Here is a 20,027-nt window from a genome sequence, read left to right on the forward strand (position 1 = left end):
TCAGATAAATTTACTGTCAATCTTTTTTTTTTTTTTTTTCTTTTTTGGCCGGTTGTGGAGCTTGAACTCTGGGCTTGGGCGCTGTCCCTCAGCTCTTCAGCTCAAGGCGAGCATTCTGCCACTTGAGCCACAGCGCCACTTCCAGATAAATTTCCTTAAAGTGATTTGCCTGACACTTTGAAGAATGAACTTGAACATAGATCTCATGTTTTTATTTTTATTTTTTTAATTTTTTGCCAGTCCTGGGGTTTGGGTACTGTCTCTCGGCCTCTTTGTGCTCAAGGCTAGCACTCTCCCACTTGACAGTGCCACTTCCAGCTTTTTCTGAGTAGTTTATTGGAGTTAAAAGCCTCAAAGCTTAGCTGCTTGAGTAGTTAGGATTACAGACATGAGCCACCTGTGATCTCCTGTTTTTCATTTTCTGAATTATTTTCCTATAGATAAGAATACTTGGGGGCTGGGAAGGTGACTCAGTGGTAGAGTGCTTGCCTTGCATGCTCAAGGCCCTGGGTTCAATTCCTCAGCACCACATAAGCAAAAAGAAAAAAGCCAGAAGTGGCGCTGTGGCTCAAGTGGTAGAGTGCTAGCCTTGAGCTGAAGAGCTGAGGGACAGCGCCTAGGCCCAGAGTTCAGGCCCCACGACCGGACCCCCCCAAAAAAAAAAATATTCTGGAAATGTTCCAGAAAAGGAAAATATACAGAGCCTTTGTACTTTTTTAATAAAAGCTTAAAAGTTATTATTTTGTTGATATAAACAGAATTACTTGATAGATAATCCAGGTTTGAATCTGAACACTAAACTGTAAACTTGACAATTGTCACTTAATCTCCATTCCCATCTATATTTGAAATGCAGTATTATGTTGATTAAAATGGATTTGATATGGTCCTGTTAGTGATAGAGTTTCACATAAACACCACAAAAATGAGACTTCAGTACCTTTGAAATTAGATGTAGTGATATGCTTGTCTGTTGTTTTTTTTTTTTTTTTTTAATCCTAAGTGAGGGATGTCCACTGTTGGAGCAGTTGAACATTTCCTGGTGTGACCAAGTAACCAAGGATGGCATTCAAGCACTAGTGAGAGGCTGTGGGGGTCTCAAGGCCTTATTCTTAAAAGGCTGCACACAGGTAATACTCTATATAGTGCTTATGAAAGTCAGAGGGAGCATGATCCCTTTGTAGGCTCCATGTTTGTCTTGAAGGAAATGGGAATTCAAAGACACATGGTTACCAAGTGTTCCTTGGAATTAAAGAAGGAGAAGAATTAATATCTGAACAAAGATAAATTGGGAGTGAACAAGGCAGAGAGATGTGCTTGTACCAAGAATATGTCATGGGAAAGAAGGATTTCATGTAGTTTAATCTGAGCTGAAAAAGTTTGATTACCGCAGATACTTGGAACTGGTTAAGCAAGAAAGTCAGTCTTGTCAATTCCGTTTACCACCAGGAATTGTTCACAATTATGCCAAGCATACACAGCAACGTGAATTTTATAGTGTCTTGGTTTATTTTCTCCCTGTTGCATCACAGATCCAACACATCCTGTTATTAAAATTTTAAATTTTTTTCCTCTTCATTTTTGTTCTGGTACTAAGGCTTAAATTGAAGACCTGAGTGCTGTCCCTGAGCTTTATACAGTTCCACTATCATCTTTTTGGTGTGAAATTGGAGATAAGAATCTCACAGATTTTTCTGCCCAGGCCAGCTTTGAACCATGACCCTCAGATCTCAGCCTCCTGAGTCACTACAGTCACAAGAGTGAACCAGCAGAGCCTGGCTCTAAAATTTTTATGAACAGGAACTTAAGGGAACTTAACAAATGGAGACTAAAAGAACTGATCAAATATATATTTTCTGGGCTGGGAATTGAGTTCAGCTGGGGTATAAAGTGAGACTCTTTTCTCAATCAGTAGCTGTATGTGGTGGCTCATGTATGTCATCTCAGCTATATGGAAGATTGAGTTTAAAAGGTTTGTGGGCTGGGCGCTGGTGGCTCACGCCTATAATCCTAGCTACTCAGGAGGCTGAGATCTGAGGATCGCCGTTCAAAGCCAGCCTGGATAGGAAAGTCCGTAAGACTTTTATCTCCAATAAACCACAAGAAAACTGGAAGTGGCACTGTGGCTCAAGTTGCCCAGGCTCAGAGTTCAAACCCCATGACTGACAAAAAAAAAAAAAAAAGTTTGTGGTTCCAGGCCAGCTCAGGTAGAAAAGTCCATGAGACTCCATTTCATGAAGCTAGTTATGATGTTATACTTTGAAATCTCAGCTCCAACAAAATACTTAAAATGTGCAGATCATAGTCCAGCCTTAAACCCAGGCAGAAGCCAGTGTCAAAAATAATGAGTGCAGGACTGGGTAGGTGGCTCAGTGGTAGAGTGCTTGCCTTGCTTGTATGAGGCCCGAGGTTCCTCAGCACTACATAAGCAGAAAAAGCCGGAAGTGGCACTGTGGCTCAAGTGGTAGAGCACTAGCCTTGAGCTGAAGAGCCCAGGGACAGCACCCAGGCCCAGAGTTAAGCCCCATGATTGACCAAAAAAAAAAAAAAAAAAAGTGCACAAAAGGACTAAAAGTGTGGCTCAGCTATAGAGTGCCTGCTTAGCCCATGTGAGGCTGAGTTCAAATCCCAGTGTTGAAAGAGAGAGGAATTAAATGTGCCTGACTAAGTAGGGTTAGTCTTTACCTTATTTTATCAATGGTTACTAACGCCATACCCTGGAGCTCTTAATAAACTTACCCTCACGCTTTTACCACAGCGGGAGGAGTTTAAAGCAGAGCTCTAGAAGTATGACTACCTTAAAACAACAGCTTGAGCTTCTGGTTGTTTATATAATCCTAAAATATTGATTAGAATGCATCATTATGATAAATGACTTGCCATCTGTCCTCATTACTATAAACATACCAACAGCAGATAAACACTGAGAATTCTATCCTTTGTTGCTTCTCCTGAAAGTTGATCCAGAGGCTCATGCCTAGCTACTCAGAAGGCTAAGATCTGAGGATCATGGTTCAAAGCCATCCCAGATAAGAAAGTCTATAGAACTCTTCAATTAACCACAAAAAAGTACAAAGTGGGGCTGTGGCTCAAATAGTAGAGCACTAGCCTTGACCAATAAAGCTCAGGGACAGTACCCAGACCCTGAGTTCAAGCCAGAGGACCATGGAAAAAAACAAAAAAACTAGGTGTTTTAAGGTGTAGAAATTATTTTAACTTCATAATCCTGCTACAAAATGTTGTAAGGCATATATAATTTAACAGAAATATGTCTATGAACACTGGGCAATTTCTATTTTACTTAAATTGATGATTGTGTGAATTTAATGTGATGGGAACAGTTTTAATTACACTCATATGATAATAATTTACTCTAGTTCATTGATCCTTTGAAACTTGGTTGGCTATTTTGATGATGTATTAATGAATGTATATATTCTTAAATATTTTTCCCTTGACACACTATCAGTAATCACTTTCTTGTTTCTTTATCCTTGTAGCTAGAAGATGAAGCTCTTAAGTACATAGGTGCTCACTGTCCTGAGCTGGTGACTTTGAATTTGCAGACTTGCTTAGTAAGCATCCCTTCCCTCAATGCTTTTGTAATTAGTAATTCTTCTCATAATGTTATTATGAATTTCATCTTGACCTATGACTTTCCCACTATAACCTTAGGAATATAGGAGACACACTGATGACCCTTATCTACTTAAAAAAAAAAAAAAAAACTGGGGCTGGGAAGGTGGCTCAGTGGTAGAGCACTTGCCTTGCATGCTCTAGGCCCTGGGTTCGATTCCTCAGCACCACATAAGCAAAAAGAAAAAAGCCGGAAGTGGTGCTGTGGCTCAAGTGGTAGAGCACTAGCCTTGAGCTGAAGAGCTGAGGGACAGCGCCCAGGCCCAGAGTTCAGGCCCCACGACTGGACCCAAAAAAAAAAACACACACACACAAAAAAAAAAAAAACTGTAGGCTGGCAGTGTGGTTCAAGTCTGTAATTCAGCCTACTTGGGAGACAGAAATAGGGGGAGGACCATCCAAGCATAAAAAAGATTCCATCTCAACCAGTGGCTGAGTAAGATGCCTGTAGCCTGATATCCCAGTGAAGCACAATGACTGGGTGCAGTGGTGCATGCCTGCCATCTCCAGTGAATCTGGGAAGCACAAGTAGGAAGATGGCAGCTCAGGCTGGCCTAGGCATGAAGCATGATACTACTGCAAAAAACCAGTGCAGAGCTGGCTCATGCCTGTTATCCTCGCCACTCAGAAGACTGAGATCTGAGGATCATGGTTCAAAGCCAGCCCAGGCAGGAAAGTCCATGAGACTGTTATTTCCAATTAACCAGAATTGGTGCTGTGGCTCAAGTGGTGGAGTGCTAACCTTGAGCTGAAGAGCTCAGGGACAGAGCCCAAGCCCCACTACTGACCTTAAAAAAAAAAAGCAAAAAGGAACTAAAGATATGACTAAAATGGCCCTGAATTTAATTTGTAGTACCACCAAAAGGGGAGGGTTAGGTCATGGGGAGAAAGAGATTGTCCACTTACTAAAAGAAAACATCAGTATTTAAAATTAACATTATCAAGCTGGGTACAGGTGGCTCATGCCTGTAATTCTAGTTACTCTGGAGATCTGAGGATCTCGGTTTGAAACCAGCCTATGCAGAAAAGTCATGGAACTCTTATCTCCAATTAAACACAAAAAAATTGGAAGTGGAGCTGTGGCTTAAGTGATATCAGGCTAGCCTTGAGCACTAAAGCTCAGTTACAGTTCCCAGGCCCTGAGTTCAAGCCTCAGAACCAGCACCAAAAAAAAAAATATTACAATCATACTTTATAACCAGTTAAGATGTGTTAGTGTGACCTACTCAGGTCACACTATGAAAAACTACTGACCGATAGATAAGCAGTAAATACCCTTTGAATTATTTTTTCCCCTTTTTCTTCTGCTAAGTGACTAATATCTCTGGATTTCTCTCCCCCCCCCCCTTCTCTCTTTTAGCAAATCACAGATGAAGGTCTCATTACTATCTGCAGAGGGTGCCATAAGTTGCAGTCCCTCTGTGCCTCTGGCTGCTCCAACATCACAGATGCCATCTTGAATGCTCTAGGTCAGAACTGCCCTCGGCTTAGGTAAACTTTTCTTATTTAGCTCAAAAAAAAAAAAAATCAAGGAAGCTAAGTACTGGTGGCTGATGCCTATATTTCTAGCTATCCAGGAGGCTGAGATCAGAGAATCATGGTTCAATGTCAGCCCAGGCAAGAAAGTCAGTGAGACTTTTTAACTATCAAAAAAGTCAGAATAGAGCTGTGTCTCAAGTAGTAGAGCACAAAACTTAGGGACAGAGCCTGGGCCATAAGTTCAAACCCAGAACCAGCACCAAAAAAAAAAGAAAAGGAAAACCTCCTTATCCATATTTATGCCTTGTAACTTTGAAATTTTAACACTAATACCACTGCCCTTCTAGATAGCTACCACATGATTTATATTTTGGTTTCTACTTTGCCATGAGCCAAAAGACAACAATTTGATATTTGAACTAGAAAAAATATTATGTTACTAAGAGTTCCGTGTTAATATACAGACCCACAGCTGGGTACTGGTGGCTCACACCTGTAATCCTAGCTTCTCAGGAGGCTGAGATCTGAGGATCATGGTTCACAGCCAACCCAGGCAGGAAAGTCTGAGAGACTCTTATCTCCAGTAAACCACTAGAAAACCAGAAGTAGTGCTGTGGCTCAAGGGTAGAGCGCTTGCCTTGAACTGAAGAGCTGAGGGGTAGGGCCCAAGCCCAGAGTTCAAGCCCCATAACCAGCTGTATGTGTGTGTGTATATACATATATGCAGACCCAAAAAGGACACAACACATTATTCTGTGATACACTTGCCTTTATTGTTTTAGATTCCTTACAAATATTACCGCATTTAATTTCCATAACATCATATAAGCACCATTATTGTCTCCATATTATAGATGAGAAAGCCAAAGTACAAGAGAGGTGAAGTAATCTGCTCAAATTTCACACCTGAAGGTGCAGAAGCAAGGATTCAAAGCCAGGCAGTCTTTCACCAGAGCCTGTGAAACTACTTCTTACCTTAGTAATTACCAAACCTTCTAAAAACATCTTTTTTTGCTAATTGGATAATAGACCTAAATATAATTGTTATTATAAGAGCATTAGCATGAAGCTGTGTGCCAGTGACTCATGCCTGTAATCCTAGCTACTCAGGAGGCTGAAATCTGAGGAACATGGGTAGAAGCCAGCCTGGGCAGAAAAGTCAGTGAGACTTTTATCTCCAAAAAACTACTCAAAAAGCCAGAAGTGGCCCTGTGGCTCAAGTGGTAGAGCCCTAGCCTTGAGAACAAAGTGGCTCAGGGACAAGGCTTAGGCCCAGATTTCACGCCCCAGGGCCAGCAAACAAAGCAAACAAAAAAAAGAGCAACAGCAGTCAGTTGGTCACAAGCAGCAGTACCAGATGCCTAGTTCTCAGGAACTAATGAGGTAGTCAGACCTCTCTCAAAAAATAATAATCATACTCTATTTTTAATGTGGCTTTACCAACATTCTGTTTGTATCATTATTCCTCTAGAATGGGAATACTCTCAAATGTGAATATCATAAGTTGTGTCTCAATTAGACTATGCTTTCCCATTGGTTATAGGATTCATCTCAAAATACTTTTTAGCTAATTATGATTTTTTTATGTTAGCTTTAATCTTTAAAGTTTGGTCATAATTTGTAAGGAAGCAGGTAAATGTTCTTTGGTACCATTGTATAGTAAGTACAGAGACCACTAGATTTTTTTCACAGCAAATAACTACTTGAGATTCCCCAGTGCTGTGGTTGGTATTTAGGTTGGTGTTCAGCAGTTACTAAATAGGAGAATAGCTGCCAGGGAGCTGCCCTCTCCACTGGGCCTCCACAGGAGCTGTGGGAGAAAGCAGGATGTGTTCATATATATGGAATTGCATATTTGGGGCAGACTTCCAATTAATCAGTCCCTCAGTTGCATTTTTAAAAAGCTGTTTAAATCTATGTGAACCTACATGTAAAACAGGAAAAGAAAATAATTTACTTCAGCAACAAATTAACTGAAATAGAGTATTTATCTCCATTTCCTTTGTTTTCTAGGAGCAGGCTGCCCTCTGGGGGTAAGCAGTATGCCATCAAGAAGGTTTTTAATGCATTTTGGCATTAACTACAGGCTTCAGTTATATTCTCCTGTGTTCTTTCATTATATCTCCCTGACAAGTGGTATTTATGGGACCACTTTATGATGACTTCATGAAAATAAATAGCAAGAACTATATACAGTCTTGCTTAGCTGTTGTTGTCATTCTATATTATGAAATCCTTAGAGAGTAGGATATTTGTTTTCTTCCATTCTTCCTGGTTTAATAGAATAATTTTCAGGAAACAAGAGCTTGATTTACACTGTTTTGTTTTTTTTTTTTTAACAGAATATTAGAAGTGGCACGATGTTCTCAATTAACAGATGTGGGTTTTACTACTCTAGCCAGGGTAAGTGTTTTCTCCAATTTCTATACATTTGTTTCCAAAGTTTGTTTGTTTGGGGGGGGAGAAAGAGGGGGAGGCAGGTGGGCAGGAAGCATTAGTTAGGAGGATATGCAGGAAGGGAAATGTGGCAGTGCAACAAAATTAGGGGGACTCTCTATGGCTAGTTTTCTGAGCATTCTTATGTTACACCTACAGACCTGCTAATGCCACTAGAAATATAAACTGTTCTGGAAAGGTTAGAAAACATAATACTCTTTGGAGAGACTTGAGTTCTCCATAGTTTCTTTTTTCTTTGGTCTGTCATGAGCTTGAACTCTGGGTCTGGGCGCTATCCCTCAGCTCTTCAGCTCAAGGCTAGCGCTCTACCACTTGAGCCCACAGCGCCACTTCTGGCTTTTTTCTTTTTGCTTATGTGGTACTGAGGAATCAAACCCAGAGCTTCAATGCATGCAAGGCAAGCATTCTACCACTGAGCCCCTTCCCAGCCCCTCTATAGTTTCTTTAGATGGTAATTTAAAGTAAACAGGAACTGCTTTGTGCTTTATTAAAGAAACTTGTATTTAGTATGTGACTGATAGGTGAGAGTAATGTTGAAAGATATGTAACCCAGCTTTATTGGTTTTTAAGAGATTTTCTGTGTTCTCTTAGGTTTTAGTAGTTTGAATAGTGTATCATTATATAGTAATAATACTAAAAATTATACTGATTGACCAATGTTATAGAACAGAGAGAATGTCATTTACTTTCGGAGAGATGGATAGAATAATGATTGGGTAAAGGTCAGCATACCCAACTAAAGGAGAGGAAGTGGTGCTGTGGCTCAAGTGGTAGAGCACTAACCTTGAGCTGAAGAGCTGAGGGACAGCGCCCAGGCCCAGAGTTTAAAGCCCCATGACCAAAAAAAAAAAGGAGAATATAAATAAAGCTTGTCTTTTCTCTTCTAGAGATAAAATTTTCATTTAACTCTTAAGATTTCTGTATTAGCCCTGTATTGATATTCAGCAAATTTATTCCCTTGGACTTACTTAAGTATTTAGTACTTAAATATTTAATTACTCTACAATATTGAAATGCACTATGATCAAAATTTCCCCATTCACACCCTCAAGCCTTTTCATTGTTTTACTAATAGAATAAGTAGAAGATGACACTGAATGACAATTCTGAAACACTTTAAGCTTTCATCAGTATGTTTAATACTACCTCTTAGATTTTTGGCCTTAAAAATTTTCAAATGTTTTAGAACTCTGAACTGTATTTTCTGGTTTTGTACTTTGTAGAATTGCCATGAGCTTGAAAAGATGGATCTGGAAGAATGTGTTCAGGTAATACTGTGGATTTTTGTTCACAATTATAGTGATAGAAACTCAGAACATGCACATCCCTCCTCTTATATAGGACTCTCAAGTGCCTGATAGCACTGCTAATTATTTACTTAGATGCCTTCCAGGTACAGCAGAACACTTACCTAGCATATGTGAGGCCCTAGATTCAATCCCCAGTACCAAAAGGGTGGAGGAAACTTTCATATGGTAACTCAGGCCTATAATCTGAGCACTGGAGAAGTGGAAGCAAGAGGGTCTCAAGGCTCCAGGCCAGACTTGACCATATAGCAAGATCCAGACCAGTCTGACAGCTGTATTACAAGACTCTATCTCAAAAAAGCAAAAATGAAACTATATGCTACCAGTTATATTACCTTTAGAAAGAAAGGACACCAGGCTGGGAATGTGGTCTATTGGTAGAGTGCTTGCCTAGCATGCATGAAACTGAAGAGAGCAGGGATAGCACCCAAGCCCAGAGTTCAAGCCCCACGACCGACACACAAAAATAATAATGAGTGCAGGCCTGGGAAGGGGCTCAGTGGTACAGTGCTTGCCTTGCATGCATGAGGCCCTGGGTTCGATTTCTCAGCACCACATACACAGAAAAAGCTGGAAGTGGTGCTGTTGCTCCAGTGGTAGAGCTCTATCTAGCTTTGAGGTAAAGAGCTCAGGAACAGCATCCAGCTCAGAGTTCAAGCCCTACGACTGACCAAAAAAAAAAAAAAAAAGAAAGGAATATTCAGGTCATGAAGTTGTTAGAAGTATTTTTCTTTCCTTATACTGCTGGCAAGCACCTGTAATCTCAGCGACTTGGGAGGCTGAGGCAGGATTGATTGCTTGTGCCCAGGAGTTCAAGGCTGGATAGGCAACATAGTGTGATACCTTGCCTCAAATTTTAAATTAAGAAAAAAAATCCTTCCTTAGGCTGAGGCTTATGAAACTAATAAATACTTAAAATTTCCACCTCTTTTTTTTTTTTGGCCAGTATTGGGGCTTGAATTCAGGGCCTGGGAATGGCCCTGAGCTTCTTTTACAATCTGCCACTTGAGCCACAGTGCCACTTCCGGCTTTTTCTGCTTATGTGTGCTGAGGAATGGAACCCAGGGCCTCATGCATGCAAGGCAAGCACTGTACCCCACTGAACCATCTTCCCAGCACCTTCCAGCTTTTTCTGTTTATGAGGAATCAAACCCAGGGCTTCATGCATGCTAGGCAAGCACTCTCCCACTAAGCCACATTCCCAGCCCCCCCCCTTTTTTTTTTAATGTGCCAGTCTTGGGGCTTGAACTCAGAGACTGGGCACTGTTCCTGAGCCTTTTTGCTCAAAGCTAGCACTCTACCACTTGAGTCATGGCTCTGCTTTCTGCTTTTTTGGTGGTTAGTTGAAGATAAAAGTGTAGTGGTCTTTCCTATCTTGGCTGGCTTTGAATCGTGATTCTCAGCTCTCAGCCTTCTGAGTAGCTTACTTTACAGATGAGATTCACCAGCATCTAGCTTAATCCCTCTCATTCTTACCTGCTTTTTTTGTTTGTTTTTAAAATAATCTATTGCTGTGTAGCCTAGGCTGGTTAAGATCTTCCTGACTCAGCCTCCCAAGTGCTAAGATTATAGGCATGTGCCACCATATACCCAGCTTAATTCTTAAGTTAAAACTTTTTTTTTTTTTTTTGGGTCTGGCAGTAGGGCCTGAACTCTAGGCCTGGGCACTGTCCCTCAGCTTTTCAGCTCAAGGCCAGTGCTCTACCAACTTGAGCCATAGCTCTACTTCCGGCTTTTTCTGCTTATGTGGTGCTGAGGAATGGAACCCAGGGCCTCATGCATGCAAGGCAAGAGCTCTACCACTGAGCCACCTTCCCAGCCCTTAAGTTAAAACTTTTCACATCTATATTTCTATACATGCATGAGTGTCCACTATGTCCTTTCCAATGTTAGTCCTTATGAATGGACATGTCTACCTATTTCACTTATCACTTCTTAGCCACTGTGAAGCACTGTAATAGAAATAAAATTTGGAGAAGAGTTTGAAAAGAAGCACTGACTTATTTTCAGTCCTAAGATAGCTATGAAAGACCATCCTTGCTCACTGAATATTTATAACCTACCCCAGTTTTAGCAGTATTTGTCACCCTTGGAAATATAACTATATCCATGTTATGATTTATGATATGCTTTATTAAAAAATGGCTGGGTGGGGCTGGGAAGGTGGCTCAGTGGTAGAGTGTTTTTCTTGCATGCATGAGGCCCTGGGTTCGATTCCTGGGCACCACATAAGCAGAAAAAGCCAGAAGTGGAACTATGGCTCAAGTGGTAGAGTGCTAGCCTTGAGCTGAATTGCTGAGGGACAGCACCCAGGCCCAGAGTTCAGGCCCCATCACCGACAAAAAAAAAAAAAAAAAAAGGCTAGGTATGGGCCTCAAGTAGTAGAATGCTTGCCTAGCTAGTATAAGGCCCTGAGTTCAAACCCCAGTGCATGCATATATTTATTTATATACATATATATGTGTGCATATATGTATATATACAGCAAATATCTATAAACTCCACAACATATCTATAAACCTGAGGATGCTCTGACATTAGTTTTTTCATGGAGCATGTTTTCTGATTATTTGTAGTACTAAGGAAGTAGGACATGGTCTAGTGGATGTTCTAAGGGGACAGATTTTGATTCATTTCAAGACAACAGAATTTTGAACAAAGATTTTCCAAAGATAAAACTAAAAAGGCCTGGGTGTGTTCCTACAGAAAAGGCATAGTAGACCTGTGGGGCTTTAACCCTAAAATTATATATAATGACCCCATAAAAAGGTTTTTAAGAGGTGGTTTGAAAGAAGGGCTATATTTGACAAAGTACATTATATGTATGATGAAAATGCCATGAACCCCATTGAACAATTAATTTACACTATTAAGTTTGAACCCTGTCCTTTGATCATGTTTAGACAGAAATATAATCAAGAGTAAGATGCAACCCATGGTATCATTTTTACATAAAACAAACTTACATGTTTCTTTCAGATAACAGATAGCACATTAATCCAGCTTTCTATACACTGTCCTCGACTTCAAGTATTGGTAAGTTTGGCCTTCAAAAAGTTTATCGCATTTAATCAAAAAGTACTAAGCAATGCATGGGTGGTACGTGCCTGTGAATTCAGTATTTATTCAAGAGGCTGATTCAGAAAGATTCAAGACAAGCCTGGCTATATATACAGCAAACAGTTTCAAAAAACCAAAACTAAACAACAAAAATTCCAGAGCAGTTGATATTTTGCAGTGGGATTTTTCTTTCTACTACTTTCAGTGATTCCTTAGGAAGACATTTTAGATAGCTATTCTGTATCCAGGACAGAATACAGAACAGTTGTGGTATGTTTGGTGGTGCAATGTTATCTAAAATTGGGTCAACGGATCTGAGTTTCCCAGAACCAGAGACTTAAGGATAATTGATGAGGAAATTAAGTGTGAGATGACCACACTGACAGCTATAAAATTTTTCCTCAGCTAATTAGTATCTGCTGTTGGTTCTGCCTTTGCATCAGGTATTTAGTATTTAGTTCAGATTCCAGAGAATTTTGTGTATGAATTTTGTGTATGACCCTACTTGTCCTTGAAAAGTGTTAGTGTTAATTTGAGAAGGGGGTAGTTTTTAGGGCTGTCTTACTTTATGAAGTAATCCAAAGTCACTATATGATTTCAGGAAACATATTTAGAATTATGCAAAACCAAATCAATAATTAATGTCAACTCTAGTTGGCTTTCTTTCTTCTTCTTCTTCCTCCTCCTCCTCCTCCTCCTCTTTCTCCTCTTGTTGTTGTTGTTGTTGTTGTTGGGCTTGAACTCAGGGCCTGGGTGCTATCCCTGATCTTTTGCGCTCAAGGCTAGCACTCAACTACTTTCACAGCACTACTTCCTGTTTTCTGGTGGTTAATTGGAGAAAAGAGTCTCACAGATTTTCCTGCTTGGGCTGGCTTCAAACCACAATGCTCAGAGATTACAGGCATGAAACCAACTGTTCTAGTTGTTGCTTGTGGGGCTTGAACTCTGGGCCTGAGCACTGTCCCTCAGCTCTTCAGCTCAAGGCTAGCATTCTACCACTTGAGCTACAGCGCTACTTCCAGTTTTCCCGTGGTTTAGTGGAGATAAGATTTTAACGGACTTTCCTGCCCGGGCTGGCTCTGAACCATGATCCTCAGATCTCAGCATCCTGAGTAACTAGAATTATAGGTGTGAGCCACCGGCACCCGGCTTTAGTTTACATTCTTTATTTTATTTTATTTTACTTTTTGTCGGTCATGGAGCTTGAACTCTGGGCCTGCGCGCTGTCCCTGAGCTCTTCAGCTCAAGGCTAGCACTCTACCACTTAAGCCACAGCACCACTTCTGGTTTTATGTGTGTTTTATTGGAGATAAGAGTTTCACAGACTTTCCTGCCAGGGCTGGCTTTGAACTATGATCCTCAGATCTCAGCCTCCTAAGTAGCTAGGATTACAGACATGAGCCACTGGTGCCCAGCTACATTTTTTATTTCATCATAAGTGTATCTAGTGATGTTTCCATGTTTACCAAAATCAAACCATGAAGGTCATCTTTCCCATTTTATACAAGTCTCTGACTAGAGGAATACCAGAAGATATTTCATCATCCTTTGCTCTATTTGGCTGCAGAGTCTGTCTCACTGTGAGCTGATCACAGACGATGGAATTCGTCACCTGGGGAATGGGGCCTGTGCCCATGACCAACTGGAAGTGATTGAGCTGGACAACTGCCCACTAATCACAGATGCATCCCTGGAGCACTTGAAGAGCTGTCACAGCCTCGAGCGGATAGAACTCTATGACTGCCAGCAAATCACACGGGCTGGTATCAAGAGACTCAGGGTAAAGTGCTGTGTCACTCTCCAGCTTTGGTATTCTCAGTCCCCATTGTTCTCTTTTCTTTCTCCTCAGATTGAGATTCCTGTGATTTTTTTTTTTAACTTAAGACATTTAGCAAGGGGAAATACTGGAGAGCAAACAAACATAAGTTAATTAGTCTTGGTTCCAGGTAGAAACTAGTAGGAAAATACTCACTGAAGAGAAGAAAAGTATGTCTTCTCCTAGCAGAGTTTGTCTAGCAATACCTGAATTTTTTTTTATTTAAAAAGGAATCATGTCAATTTTTGCATTTTGGCCCCATCTTCCATGGAAAAGGAGTAACAGTTCAGATTCCCAGCAGAGAAATCATAAAAAGCTGGATGGATCTGTTTGTTAGATTTTTCACCTCTAAAAGAAATCCATGTTGGTCATATGGCCTTGAGCAAATAAATATTGAAGCACCAAACCTCTTCTTGAGTTACAGTTGACTTTAGTTCCTCCTCTTTTTTTCAGATAGAGAGGGCTGTGAGTATACATCTAGTAGAGCCCTTGCATCAAAAGAGCAGGAAAGAGACAGGCTAACTAGACCTTTTTATATGGCCTACTATACTAAGATTTCTGAACCTGCCTGCCTGTCAGGAATCACTTCTATCTCTGAGATGGATTTGTTGTTCTTCAAGTCACTTAGAACTTTTCAACTTTAATTTTCATATCTAGACTATAAGTTATTTAAGTAGCTTGACCATATTTATACCCAACTTACTTGTTAAGAAAATAGCAGATTGCCTTGAACACAGACATTTAGCAGTAGTAGTAAAGACTATGGAAGCATGTTGTAAAACAGTAATGCTGAGGTTTTTTTAAATATGAGAAACGGAATTATTTCGAACTTTCATGATTTCTTCCAACTATGGGAATCCAATTGAACATACCTATAGGACAAAATAAGAAATTGACATATTATTTTTATTTTTTATTATGTAAAAAAGGTACCAAAGTGTACAAGTAGAAATATAGGCCTCTAAACATACTGACTACTGCTCAGCCTCTACCCTGCTTCATGTCCATTCAGCCCCTTAGCAGTTTTTCTGAGAAACATTACTCTTTCTGTTTAAGCCCTCTCTCTTAGTAATATTTTTGTCTTGTTTCAGACCCATTTACCCAATATTAAAGTCCACGCCTACTTCGCACCTGTCACTCCACCCCCATCAGTAGGGGGCAGCAGACAGCGATTCTGCAGATGCTGCATCATCCTATGACAATGGAGGTGGTCAACCTTGGTAAACTGAGTATTAAATGACACTTCTAGCGTTACCGTGGAGTCTCTCCAGTGGAAGCGGTCCCAGCATTCTGGGCAAGGGTTACAAAGCAAGGGAGTGTCCAGATCCCCAGAGCCACACATACTAAGCATACACACCCTCACCCCCATCCACTATAGTTCCGTGAACATGGGACTGAAGTTCAAGCTGACTTTATCAAATGAATTGGTAAAACAGCATTCCTGTTGGATGTGTCCAGAAGAAAATCATAAGCCAGGTGGAGGGGAGGGGGCATTCCAGCAAACCCAGTGTTATTGTTACTGTGGTTTATTTTGTTAAGGGGTTTTCTGGGGGCAGTCCTCCAGGGTCAAGAAGAGCATGGAAAAACAACATATGATATATCCAGGGACCAGAAAGAAAATTTCTTTGCATTGTAGAAATGGTAGCCATCCATTGTAAGATGACTACAGAACTTCTGTGCTTCCTTGTTTCCATGCCAACATGCTGAGCATGCTCACAAAGAAGGCTCATCCATTCCTTGGGTGGTAGTATTTGGCCCAGAAGTTTCCTAAATGACTGCATTGAAATTGCTGTGGTCCAAACGTGATTACTTACTCAAGTTATCACTGTCTGCATCACATTTGTGCACCTGTCTTCCATTCTCCATTGTGCCCTTCTCCACTTTGCTCAGCTTGTCACTTGTTCAGTCTACCTACTCACACTCATCTGTTACTCTTTGCTGTTGTGTTTACAGTTTGCATTTTGGATGATTAGTTGGGGTTATCAAACACTTTTAAGAAAAACATCAATAAATATTTTTTTAATTCTATATTTTACGATTAGGGGACTGACCCTGCCTGAATCTTTGCCAATTTGAAAGAAAACAAAAGCAAGAAAGTTAAGAGAAAAAATAGAGTTAAAACTATTTTGATGAAAACAGAATTTGCCTTTTGGTTTCTATTATATCTTTTGATCTAAAATAATTTGCATGATGTGCCCAGTATTCCCCCTGCACATTTTCCCTGTGTCAACCCACTTACCTATTAAGAAAAGAGAGAAATGTTTTGTTATTATTAAATAGTTGGTGGCATATCCCAAAACTGAGCCTGGAAGTCCTACTACCCAAGCTCAGACATTAATGATTAACATCACCATGTGTTCACAGAAACCTAGACCTCTGTCACTGAGATTATTGACTTCAGTAGAAGTCTGTGCTGTCTAGCCAGTTGGTTTCTCTTTCTTTCCCCTGTTTCAGCTTATCAAGGGATACAAGAATGCCATTTAATAGCTGGCTATCTGTATGTCAGTGTTAACAGTATCATATCTATTGTTGGCACCTCAAAGGACATGAGCTGTCAACTGTATCTCTCTTCTCCAGACTTCCTGTGAATGGAATATAAAAGCAGCCAGTTGAAGGCATTGGTGCAGCTTTAAAAGTCTTGAGAGGAAGTAGAAGGTTAGGTGTCTCTACCTAGCCTTGAAACTGGGCAGCAGAGCTAAGGGTAGGAGTTTAGTGTTCCTGTCTCAGAGCCAAGAAGCTCACCTTCCATAAAGCATAAGATTTTTAAACCCCAAGGTTAGAAAACTGGTGTGACTTTTTTTTTTTTTTTGCAATAGGGTGATTGGGGAAGAGGATCTTTTAGGCTATTAATGTGCAGTCTACCATGGTCTAAGATCTTGATCTCTTCCACATGATCCAGATTGTAAAAAGTCTTGTTTTAATGCTGCAGGTCTTGGTTCTGCCAACATATGTAAAAATAAAATCTGATTTATTTCTCCATTGGTGTGTAGAGAGCAATCAGATAAAAAGTCTGTACTACCCATCATTATTTGTCATATTAAATTATTTTAAATCCAATTTGTTATTCCATATTAAAAGTTCAGATTAAGGTCTGAGGATGTGTGTGAAATGGTAGAGCACTTTCCTATCAAGCATGAAGTTCTTAAGTTCAACCATAGTACTGCTTCCCACTCCCCAAAACAAAGAAAAAACATTGGTCTTTTCCCTTCTTTCTCTCTAATTCCATTTTCACAGTACTTTATAGGGATTATTCTTTTATTCTTTTTGGGTTTTGAGACACATTTTCAGTACATAGCGTTGGCTGGACTGAAATGTGCAAAACACTTGCCTCATCCTTTCCAGTACTGGGATTATAGACATGTACCCCTATGCCTAGCTTTTTTTTTTTTTTTAAAGCCACTTTTGGGGACTTGAACTTTGGCCCTAAGCTCTTTCCCTGAGCTTCTTTTGCTCACTTCTAGTGCTCTATCACTTGAGCCACATCTCTACTTCTAGCATTTTGCTGATTAATTGGAGATAAGAGTCTCACAGACTTTCCTGCTCAGTCTGGCTTTGAACCACTAGCCTCAGATCTCGGGCTCCTGAGTAGCGAGGATTGCAAGTGTGAGCCACTGGTGCCACGCTCAAGTGGTTGTCCTGCCTCAGTATTTGAGTAGCTGAGACTACTGTAAGCCTACACCACTGTACCTAGCAAGAATAGACCATTAATGTGAGATTTACTCTCCTGGCTATACCTCATACATAGAAACACACATGCACACACATATGTACTTCCAGATGTGGTTGATAGCATTTAGATCCCCAAGTCATTCATTCAAACAAAACTGAAGAAGAAATATTTAGGGGCCATCTGCTCTAAAGTATGTTGGGTTTTTTTGTTTGTTTTTTTAAGTGCCTGAACAAATTGACAATAAAACTTAGATTGATTAGTGGATATGGATTCAGATTGCCAGAGTTGAGGCTATTAAGGTACCCCTTTACTTGAAAGAAAAGTTTGAAAAGCCCTGCTTGTTCACTGGCACATTGAAAGTATGGAAAATATTGTTTCTGTAGTCAAAGAATATACTCATCTGCAGGTCCATCATACTTGCCCTGCTCTTCTCTGCTGTTAAGACAGATTCTGGGACCAAGAACAAAAGTCAAGTGAAAGAGCACAAAGTTCCAGAAGTGTACAGCACTGGCTTTATGTAAAGCTGAAGCATCATGATTGGAAGAAAATAGAGCTTTGTGCTGAGTTGCAACTTAATACTACCTGATGAATATGTTAGGACTACATGGTAAGTTAGTTTTGGCCAAGTGGAAAGGATCTTGACATCTGTATTACTTTTGAGAAATCTGGTCAGGAAGAGTTCTCCTTACAAAAAGCTTAGTGGCATATTTGCCTGATTTCATAGCCACTTAAAAATATACCTTTTACATGAAAAAAATAGAGTTTGCAGAAAAGATGTTGCCATAAACCCAGATTTCTAGGAGGAACTTTTGTATTATCTCTGGAGAAAGTTTGTGGACATACAGATAGGTCACCAGCCCCACTGTGAGGTGATTCTACTCCCTTTTTTTTTGCACTGTTTATACCATTTTCCTCCCATACTTACCCTTACCCTCTATTTTAAAGCTTCCATCTTACCCTAATAATGTTGTTGGTTTATTCTCATATGTCTCCAATTTAGCTTCTTTGAGTCATTGTCCTTATCCAGGTAACGGAAATTATCATTTGGGGCAGTCTTGAATTCAGTAACTGTCAAGTAGCTTGGTCTTTAATGTTGGCTTACTGGAACTGAATTGAAATTGAAATCTAAACTGTTGGATAAGAGGAATAAAGGGATCTGACTTTAGCCTTTTTTTCCAATATTTGGAAAAGCACAATGTGCTTTATGTATACAAAAAAAAAAAAAGGATTTTCCTCAGACTCTGCTCTTTTTTGCTGGATGCAAAATATTCCTTAACTGTTTTTATTTCAATTTCTATTCTGATCTCTGCATCCATTAGAAGATTTAGCAGATATGTAAGAAATTTGAAAAACAGGTGCTGATGGTTCACACTTGTAATCATAGCTACTCAGGATGCTGAGATCTGAGGATTGCTGTTCAAAGCCAACCCACACAGGAAATTCCATGAGACTCTTATCTCCAATTAGCCACCAGAAAACTAGAAGTGGCACCATGGCTCAAAGTGGTAGAGTGCTGTCCTATAACACAAAGGGCTCAGACAACACCCAATCCCTAAGGTCAAGCCCCATAGCCAAGAAAAAAGAAAATTTGACATATTTCAGAGAGAAACTGGGTAAATCATATCATGATGCTTTATTTTGGGCTTTCCAGACTAATTGAACTTTTTTTTTTTGCCAGTCCTTGGTATTAAACTCAGGGCCACGCACTGTCCCTGAACTTCTTTTGCTCAAGGCTAGCACTCTACCACATGAGCCACAGAGCCACTCCCGGCCTTTTCTGTTTCTGTGGTACTGAGGAATTGAACCCAGGGTTTCATGCATGCTAGGCAAGCACTCTACCACTAAGCCACATTCCCAACCCCTAATTGACCTTTTTTTAAAATAGCGTTCAGTCTTATTCTTTCTTCTAATTTCCTAGTAAAGTGTGTTATTAATGGTTTAATAGTCTTCTGATGCCATGGGATGAGGGAGCAAGTTCTGTGATGGAACTATCTTGACTTGAATTTGTTAGAAATGTCGCTGGAGAGTAGAGGGTAGATGCCCTCCTGTCTCTAAGGGCAGTACATCTGTAGGTGACAGTGTGTTGGGAGTACTGCAGGTCATCAGTGGCCCATCGCCATGCGATGTTTATTGCACTACAAGTCTTCTCATATCCATTGCTATCAGGAACAGGAAGGGTTTAAAGGAACATTCTCTCTTCTGCCTTTTTTCTCCTTGTGTGCATGATTCAAGAATCACTATCTATCCATACAGCACCTTCTGACTGACAAACTACAGTTAGGTATGGTAAAGAAATGTAAGGGCCTGGCACCAGTGGCTCACGCCTGTAATCCTAACTCATCAGGAGGCCAAGATCTCAGGATCACAGTTCAAAGCCAGCCCGGGCAGAAAACTCTGTGTGTGTGTGTGTGTGTGTGTGTGTGTGTGTGTGTGTGTGTGTGTGTGTGTGTGTGTGTGTGTGTGTGTGTGTGTGTGTGTGTGTGTGTGTGTGTGTGTGTGTGTGTGTGTGTGTGTGTGTACTTCTGTGTGTGTGTGTGTACTTCTGTGTGTGTGTGTGTGTGTACACTCGCGTGCATGCACTTCTGTTCTGCTGCTTGAACTC

At 40.4% G+C, this 20,027-nt stretch overlaps 1 protein-coding gene across 2 annotated transcripts in view; it reads left to right on the forward strand.

Annotated features, from left to right (window-relative positions):
* Fbxl20 (F-box and leucine rich repeat protein 20) overlaps positions 1–16,734 on the forward strand; it is a 69,920-nt gene extending 53,186 nt beyond the window's left edge. For both annotated transcript variants that reach the window (XM_070028140.1, XM_070028141.1), the window contains exons 8-15: positions 1,004–1,130; positions 3,501–3,575; positions 4,997–5,127; positions 7,458–7,518; positions 8,796–8,840; positions 11,859–11,915; positions 13,507–13,719; positions 14,847–16,734. In XM_070028140.1, coding sequence (XP_069884241.1) covers positions 1,004–1,130; positions 3,501–3,575; positions 4,997–5,127; positions 7,458–7,518; positions 8,796–8,840; positions 11,859–11,915; positions 13,507–13,719; positions 14,847–14,954 — 817 coding nt within the window. In that variant the 3' untranslated portion in view covers positions 14,955–16,734. The remainder of the gene's footprint in view (positions 1–1,003; positions 1,131–3,500; positions 3,576–4,996; positions 5,128–7,457; positions 7,519–8,795; positions 8,841–11,858; positions 11,916–13,506; positions 13,720–14,846) is intronic.
* The last annotated feature ends 3,293 nt before the right edge of the window (positions 16,735–20,027 follow it).

Source organism: Dipodomys merriami, unplaced genomic scaffold (genome assembly GCF_024711535.1).
Source record: "Dipodomys merriami isolate MVZ:Mamm:240054 unplaced genomic scaffold, mDipMer1.0.p SCAF_19, whole genome shotgun sequence".
In the NCBI taxonomy this organism is placed as follows: domain Eukaryota; kingdom Metazoa; phylum Chordata; class Mammalia; order Rodentia; family Heteromyidae; genus Dipodomys; species Dipodomys merriami.